Source organism: Salminus brasiliensis, chromosome 8 (assembly GCF_030463535.1).
Source record: "Salminus brasiliensis chromosome 8, fSalBra1.hap2, whole genome shotgun sequence".
Lineage (NCBI taxonomy): Eukaryota > Metazoa > Chordata > Actinopteri > Characiformes > Bryconidae > Salminus > Salminus brasiliensis.
In genome coordinates, this window is record NC_132885.1 from 55,826 (window position 1) to 65,000 (window position 9,175).

General features: G+C 42.3%; 1 protein-coding gene across 2 annotated transcripts in view; it reads left to right on the top strand.

Moving 5' to 3' along the window:
• The first annotated feature begins 915 nt into the window (after positions 1-915).
• Positions 916-9,175, top strand: part of LOC140560780 (B-cell receptor CD22-like) — an 11,078-nt gene continuing 2,818 nt past the window's right edge. Inside the window, exons 1-5 of one of the 2 annotated variants that reach the window (XM_072685319.1) lie at positions 916-1,112; positions 1,198-1,254; positions 1,559-1,689; positions 6,592-6,930; positions 7,019-7,231. In XM_072685319.1, the coding sequence (XP_072541420.1) occupies positions 1,632-1,689; positions 6,592-6,930; positions 7,019-7,231 (610 nt within the window). In that variant the 5' untranslated portion in view covers positions 916-1,112; positions 1,198-1,254; positions 1,559-1,631. The remainder of the gene's footprint in view (positions 1,113-1,197; positions 1,255-1,558; positions 1,690-6,591; positions 6,931-7,018; positions 7,232-9,175) is intronic. The other variant, XM_072685320.1, reaches the window with a different exon arrangement.

Genomic DNA, 9,175 nt, shown 5'->3' on the forward strand with positions numbered 1-9,175 from the left:
TAATGCTAGTCCAGCAGCTTTTAGACCATTACACAGATACTGTGCAGAAGTACATAGTACATATTTATTGTTGTGTCTTAAAATAGACCTTGTATGTGATTAGAGCTTAAACTAATTAACAGTCATATGAATAAAATCATTAGCAATAAATCTTTTCTTCCTGACTTAGTTGGCTTGATACTGATTGAGTCCAATTTCCATCACAACATGACTGTCCTGCGTAAGCATCTGGAGAACATCCACAGTAAAACCATGAAGAACCCTCAACACAGTGAAAAACTGATAAAGCTGCTACTAAACTGCAGTAAAGAGGTTAAACCACAGTCGTCTGAATTTCAGCTCTGCTTTAGTAAACACTGTTGTTTTAGTGTTATTCACATCATTCCTATCAGAACAACACTGGGTAGGAATGGCATCCATGGCAGAATTTAACATTTCTAACCAAGGAGAATATAAATGTTCATCCAGAAGCACCTGGATGATCTTAAGTTCTTAAGTTCTCTTAAGTTCTAGTGTTTTGTGGACAGATGCATCTACAGTGGGGCTTTTCGGCCGATATAAGCCCTGTTATATAAAGCTCTGCTAAAGCTAACACTGATTTTGTCTGAGTATAATGTGTGGTTGAGGAGGCTTGAGTGACAGGCTTTCAGAGGGCTTTCTCTCAGAAACATTCCATAATGCCATAATTTCCAAAACATGTACGTAAACGTGTTGAGCCGGTAGAACTGGTGCTTAAAAAGTGTACAAATCACATCAGAAGATCTAAACTAAGATCAAAACTCCAAACCCTTTCTGAAAAGTGTTCTCCAAAAACAGTAAAACAGTATTATCTTTACTGTTGTTTTTCACACAGGACTGCCAGTAAAAGGTCACTGCAACCACCGATGTCTGAAGTGTTGGAAATGTGGTTAAGAGTGTAAAGTAGTGTAAATGAAATGGACCGGCTGATGGTGTAAGATAAGCTTCTCTCACGTCTCTTCTCTTCCTGTTCCATTACCCATCACCCACAGATACAGCTCTGCATCTCTCCTGCATTGGTGTATTGGTGTAGATCTCACTGCATGGTGGGAGTGGAGCCTTGTTTATGATGCACACTCTCCAAACAGATGAAGGTGTTTGGGACATTTGTTACATAATCACAACAAACAGGAGAAACAGCAGGTCTAAATCTGAGACCAGGACACTTTACTTTTGTAGATAAAGAAGCCTGGAAGAGGAGACGTTTGTCAGTTCACTGCGAACAGTGATTTTTTGGTGAAGTATTAATGTTCTTAACTATACAACATGCCGGTGTGAGGAGATTTAGGCAGTTTCTACTGATATGGTCATAATGAAGTGTTGCCAGGATGTAAAGCATAGCTGACATTTGTAAACTGTGTAAAGTAAATAACATTCCAACTGAATTACTAAACAAAATGACTTTATGATCTTTATGAAGGGAAGAAAATGGAGAGGAAAGGAAGTGGCTGTAAGCTAAATGGGGAGGTGTGATTACTGAATGAAAACTGCAGATCACGCCGTCGTCTTTTCTGCTGACGTTTCTCTCTGTTTGGATCAGAACAGTTTAGAAGAGTAGGACAGTAGGACTGAGGATCTTCTGGACCTTCTGCTATCAGAAGAGTGATGCTGCCATGTCTCCCCAGAGATCAGCAAATATCACAGCAGCAGTGATCCTGATTTCACTGGCAGGTAAACTTTTCCATTAATGTACATTCCTGCTCTGTTCCATCTGCTTTAGCTCCACAGCTTTGATATCCATGTGGGAACTGAAAGTGACTTTAAACTAGACATAGGGGGACTACACCTCAGACTGTTCTGTCCAGTACAGTGCAGCTAAGCTAAACTCGTATAGCATCGTTTAGTGAATCGCTCACACTTAATACCAGATAACTAACTCTTCACACACTTACTGTTCTCCAGCTAAACAATGGAAGATGGAGTTTGAATGTGAGCAGGGTAGTGATTTTAGCTGAAGGACAGATGATATTTATCTGTTTATCTTAAGGACTTTGGATTGAAAGGCCTTCTTTGTGTTGTAGCTGTTTGTGACTCATTCTGGGTTTTATTTAACTCATGAAGGGCATTATGCTGTGTGATGCATTGAGGCACTTGAATAAACATCCACTCTATGTTGTATGGGAAAGTAGTAGGTTGTGGGTTAATAGACCATTGCTACAATTGCTGTTACTAAGCAAACCAGTAGTGATTGTCTGTCACATTCACAAACGGGACCAAACAGTACTGATCCTGTCCAGCAGGAATAGAGCAACACCTTTATCCCTTTTCATGTCTTTCAACGCTCTGAGGTCTCTCTTCCATCCAAACGCCTCAACAATGTTTGTGTTTATTTGCCATCATGTGATCCAAGAACTTTCTGTTCAGCTATGCGTGTAGTGACAGTCTCCCCTGTCCTGTGCACCAGCAGGAATGCCCCTAATTGCTGATTGGCTAGAATAGCGTTGTGTGGCTCAGTCCTATTTACAGGGGCTTTCCAACAAAATGTGTGTTGGATTTTTTTTGTTATATACTTATTTTATAGAGTTAACAGGTCCATTTGAAGATGAGGTTGATTGAGCTTATGAAGGGTAGAAGTTGAGGAGGTGGTTAAGCAGAGCGAGCCTGGGTGGCAGCCATGTATTAGACCTATAGAGGCAGGTGGTGTTGTTGTTGTTGTTGTTTTTTTTAAGCGAAATCTGTCACCTCTTTGCTGGTTGAATTGGAATTCAGAGGCTGTGTGCTGAGAGCAGCCATGAAGGAATTGTCAGAGCTAAGAGATCTAGTCAGTGGTTGTGGATAGGAAGGTTGGATGAGGTTGGGTGGGGAAGAGCAGTGTGTGACTGAATGCAGAGTATGGTGGGAGATATAGGCTGCAGTGTGCATATGCTGTTGCTTTAGTGTTGTCAAAGTTGTGAGCAGGGGTGAAATCAGGCATTTTAAACATCCTCCTAACGTGCTGAGGGGGTATTGGGAGAGAAGCACCTGCTTTGGACCACTTTCTGAGTCCCTAGTTCATCAACTGCTGTTCCACTGGTCCCTTGCTGTGCCTGTTTTTCCCTGACTTCCCCTGACTCATCTGTATGATAAAGTAAACCCTCAAGAACAAACACTATATATGTATACACACACACACACACACACACACACACACACACCGGCCACTAGATGTTATTAGTTACACTTGTTCCTAAACCCATTATCCATTTTTCAGCTCCACAGATCATATAGAACTTATTATACTATATATGTAATAAAGTATGCAGAGAAACAGAAGGACTACACTCTGTAATTATAGAACTAGAAAGTTCTCCTTTTTAATAAGCAGATCTGATTAAATGGACAAGGAAGAGTAGCTAAAGTTAAGTATATTCATGGCAGGCTTCACAGTTCTGTTTTTAAACACATACAGTATTCGTAAAGTATTCGGCCCCCTTGAACTTTTCAACCTTTTGCCACATTTCAGGCTTCAAACATAAAGATATGAAATTGTAATTTTTTGTGAAGAATCAACAAGTGGGACACAATCGTGAAGTGATTACACCAAACTCATGAACCAGTCAAAGTTCAGTCCAGACTGATAAAGACATACCCCAAGCGACTTGCAGCTGTAATCGAAGCAAAAGGTGGCGCTACAAAGTATTAAGGCAAGGGGGCAGAATAATATTGCATGCCCCACTTCAGTTTTTTATTTCTAAAAAAAGTTTAAAATATCCAATAACTTTCATTCCACTTCACGATTATGTCCCACTTGTTGTTGATTCTTCACAAAAAATTAAAATTTCATATCTTTATGTTTGAAGCCTGAAATGTGGCAAAAGGTTGAAAAGTTACTTTTGCAAGGCACTGTATATAATAAATATTGACATTTACACAAACTATATTTTCAGTGTACTATCAGGGTTTTGCAGAGGTACTACACTTACAGTAATGTATGCCACATTTTATTTTTCATTTTAATTTAATATAATATAATAACATGTATTTGTCAGATCACAGTTTTAACTATGAGCATTGTTCTTTAAGTAAATTCAATTATTGATTTAATTTTTTTGTTTGATAAGGTTCTCTAATTAAAGGGAATGTGGATCGTAAGGCTGTAGGAGAGACAGGGGTGAAACTGACTTGTAGCCCAACCTGCAGCTCCAGAGGGTACTGTTTCTACAGCTGGTTCATGAATGGAGATTACTTGGGATGTTCTTTTGGTGCCTCAGTTTGGCTCAACTCCACCAGTTCGTCTAATCAGGACAGATACTCCTGTAGGGTCAATAATGCTTACTTCTTTGTAAACTGTAAGTACAGAGTCATCTTTAGATAAATATTTTCTTTTATTGAGCTTTTTCTGACTGTACTGTTCAGAACTGTCCTAGTACAGGCTGATCAGCACTGTACTGACTGACTCTGTGTGTTCCAGCTAAACTGGTTTCAGTACAGGCTGATCAGCACTGTACTGACTGACTCTGTGTGTTCCAGCTAAACTGGTTTCAGTACAGACTGATCAGCACTGTACTGACTGACTCTGTGTGTTCCAGCTAAACTGGTTTCAGTACAGACTGATCAGCACTGTACTGACTGACTCTGTGTGTTCCAGGTAAACTGGTTTCAGTACAGACTGATCAGCACTGTACTGACTGACTCTGTGTGTTCCAGCTAAACTGGTTTCAGTACAGACTGATCAGCACTGTACTGACTGACTCTGTGTGTTCCGGGTAAACTGGTTTCAGTACAGGCTGATCAGCACTGTACTGACTGACTCTGTGTGTTCCAGCTAAACTGGTTTCAGTACAGACTGATCAGCACTGTACTGACTGACTCTGTGTGTTCCAGCTAAACTGGTTTCAGTACAGACTGATCAGCACTGCTCTGACTGACTCTGTGTGTTCCAGCTAAACTGGTTTCAGTACAGACTGATCAGCACTGTACTGACTGACTCTGTGTGTTCCAGCTAAACTGGTTTCAGTACAGGCTGATCAGCACTGTACTGACTGACTCTGTGTGTTCCAGCTAAACTGGTTTCAGTACAGACTGATCAGCACTGTACTGACTGACTCTGTGTGTTCCAGCTAAACTGGTTTCAGTACAGGCTGATCAGCACTGTACTGACTGACTCTGTGTGTTCCAGCTAAACCGGTTTCAGTACAGACTGATCAGCACTGTACTGACTGACTCTGTGTGTTCCAGCTAAACTGGTTTCAGTACAGACTGATCAGCACTGTACTGACTGACTCTGTGTGTTCCAGCTAAACTGGTTTCAGTACAGACTGATCAGCACTGTACTGACTGACTCTGTGTGTTCCAGCTAAACTGGTTTCAGTACAGACTGATCAGCACTGTACTGACTGACTCTGTGTGTTCCAGGTGAACTGGTTTCAGTACAGACTGATCAGCACTGTACTGACTGACTCTGTGTGTTCCAGCTAAACTGGTTTCAGTACAGACTGATCAGCACTGTACTGACTGACTCTGTGTGTTCCAGCTAAACTGGTTTCAGTACAGACTGATCAGCACTGTACTGACTGACTCTGTGTGTTCCAGCTAAACTGGTTTCAGTACAGACTGATTAGCACTGTACTGACTGACTCTGTGTGTTCCAGGTGAACTGGTTTCAGTACAGACTGATCAGCACTGTACTGACTGACTCTGTGTGTTCCAGCTAAACTGGTTTCAGTACAGACTGATCAGCACTGTACTGACTGACTCTGTGTGTTCCAGCTAAACTGGTTTCAGTACAGACTGATCAGCACTGTACTGACTGACTCTGTGTGTTCCAGCTAAACTGGTTTCAGTACAGACTGATCAGCACTGTACTGACTGACTCTGTGTGTTCCAACTAAACTGGTTTCAGTACAGACTGATTAGCACTGTACTGACTGACTGTGTGTGTTCCAGCTAAACTGGTTTCAGTACAGACTGATCAGCACTGTACTGACTGACTCTGTGTGTTCCAGGTAAACTGGTTTCAGTACAGACTGATCAGCACTGTACTGACTGACTCTGTGTGTTCCAGCTAAACTGGTTTCAGTACAGACTGATCAGCACTGTACTGACTGACTCTGTGTGTTCCGGGTAAACTGGTTTCAGTACAGACTGATCAGCACTGTACTGACTGACTCTGTGTGTTCCAGCTAAACTGGTTTCAGTACAGACTGATCAGCACTGTACTGACTGACTCTGTGTGTTCCAACTAAACTGGTTTCAGTACAGACTGATCAGCACTGTACTGACTGACTCTGTGTGTTCCGGGTAAACTGGTTTCAGTACAGACTGATCAGCACTGTACTGACTGACTCTGTGTGTTCCAGCTAAACTGGTTTCAGTACAGACTGATCAGCACTGTACTGACTGACTCTGTGTGTTCCAACTAAACTGGTTTCAGTACAGGCTGATCAGCACTGTACTGACTGACTCTGTGTGTTCCAGCTAAACTGGTTTCAGTACAGACTGATCAGCACTGTACTGACTGACTCTGTGTGTTCCAGCTAAACTGGTTTCAGTACAGACTGATCAGCACTGTACTGACTGACTCTGTGTGTTCCAGGTAAACTGGTTTCAGTACAGACTGATCAGCACTGTACTGACTGACTCTGTGTGTTCCAGGTAAACTGGACCAGCAGTGGGGCGTGACTTACACTCCTGAACAAGTGTGTGTTCTGGAAGGTTCATCAGTTGATTTCTCCTGCTCCTATAAACACCCTGGAGGACTCAGAGTCACTAAATCAGTCTGGTTCATTAACGAGCCTGAGACTGAAGTTGAGCCCGTAGATCTGCAAGAGTATGATCAGTATAAGGGGAGAGTGCAGTCTACCCAGACTGACTGTAGAATGAGAATCACTGGTCTGAGAGAGAGCGACACTCAAACATACAGGTTCAGATTCTACACTGATGATCCTGATGGTAAATACACTGGCAGACCTGGAGTCCGAGTGTCTGTCTCAGGTAGTTCTGGATCATATAAAGTTTAGTTAACTGTGAGAGTTTTCTGCAGATGAAAATAAGACTAAACCTTGTTTAAAATCACCTGCAGGTCTGAAGATCAAAGTGTCAGACACACAGAGAGGAGGAAAGAAGCTGACCTGTAGCTCCACCTGCACTCTGCCCAACTCCACCTACATCTGGTACAGGAACGGACAGCCCGTATCTGAGTGCAGATCTGCCTCCTGCTCTGTAGTTGTGGTTAGTGGAGAGGTCAGCTACAGCTGTGCTGTTGAAGGGCATCATCTCAGCTCTCCTCCAGTGTGTGAGTTCAGATTTTCACATTCACTGATGTACTACCCAGTCCTGAGTTGCTACCAGCCCTGTTTTTTATTGCTTCAGCACGTCTAAATCAACTCTTCAGTTAATGTAGCTCATTTTTTTTTCACAAGGTAGCTCAAAGTAAACAGTTTCACCCCTCAGCCCCCCTCCATCTGGCCCACCCTGAAGTGGATTCACAACCGCTTCTTGCTCTGGATCCATTAATGTCTTACCTCTGATTACGGGACCCATCTTCTGCCAGTTTGCTATTTAAAGAAGCCACCTCCTGTAGGAATTTCAGAACTCAAGTCGAAGGAACAGTGTCCTAAAAGGCTATTGCTGCTGTTCAGGGGTTCAGCCTATCTTCTGCAGGATGGCTCACATCAGCTCATCGTAGTCCAGCCAGGACTGTGTGGGAAGTTGTTAGGCGGTGAGCAGAGCACCCCCTCTAAGGAAAGAGGAAGCATTTGAAATGCCTACTCCTACTTCAGCCACACAGTCTCCCGTCACATATTCAAAGAGCTCTGGGAAACTTTCAGGATCATCCTGTGGAGTCGTCTTTAAGACGTGATGGGCTTTAGCAAACTTCAGGATTTTGGTAGTTGGATTTGCTTCTCTGCACTTGAGAAAACAGAAAACACACTTTACTCCTGCAGTAAACGTAACGCTGGTGGAAGGCTTCAGAACTGAGTTGACAAAAACCTTCCCGTACAGTGTCAGTTGGACTTTTTATACCCCACAAATACACAATGACCATGCATTACGGGACATTCACACTTTGAATCAGTTGGTGTCTATTGTCTTCCATATGTTAAATTAATCTATACATACAATACTGAAATTCCTGAAAAATTCCCCCACATTCCTCCCTTTAAAAAACAAAACAAAGTCACTAAAGTTGTTGCAGAAAAAGGGAATACTCCAGTAACAATTGGGTCACAATTGTTGACATCTAAGGCCTCATATATCGAGGTGATTTCCACGATTTTCTTTTGAAGTCCTGTATCACAATCCAATCCCCAAACTGTATGGAGTGTTCTGTCGCCACTGGAAAGGCTGCTCGTGCCATGGACTTTAAGAATATGCTTTGGCGAATTGTGAAGACCAGGTGTATACCGGTATTTATCAATCAAATCAGATCCCAAGAATATTCTACTGGGCCTGTTTTAAGTGGAAATAACCCTATGCTAGGACTAGCAGCAGAAAACCTGAATCTGTACATTGTATGTTTTAGATTGAAAGCTCCCAATAAGTCTCATCCTAGTAAATTCACAGGGCAATGTGTGGAGACTATAAACCAGTGTTTTATTGTTCTATTACCCTTTTTCACCTTCACAGGAATGCAAAAATGTTCTGTGAGGGGTAATCCTGAAACGCCCACTGTTAGAATGGTGTCAGTACTGAGGGATATCTGGCCTCCTAAATTTATTCTGCTAATATCGTGTACATTTCCTGCTGTGTTGTCACTTTTCTGATCTGCACTCTCTAGCTAAATGATTTACCACAATTAATACAAACACGTTCTCTCCTGCTTCAATCTCTTCTTCTCTTCACTTTTGAGTCCCCTGCTGTAACTCCAGTGTGGTAGCACACAATCTCTATCCGCCAAGTGCTTTTCCTGTTTTGTGTGAGCCACAGACTCTGAGTAATCCTTGTCTTTCCACCCGATGTGAGTTTTTTTTGTTTTGTTTTTGTTGTCATCTTCTTCTCCGTGTCTGTTTCCGTGGCCTTCTTCCCCAGCAAAGCTTCCAATGCCTTTACTTCACTCAGCGTCAGACAGCCTGATTCCACTAGGTGCTGCTCCAATCTCTCAAATTCTCGGTTCAGAGGGAAGAACGACTGCTTATAAAGTTCCCACTTATAAAGTTCCTACCAATCTACCAGTGTCTTTTATTCTTTTCTAATAACATTTCTCGTAATTCTGTTAGACGGAAAATGCTGAGTGTGC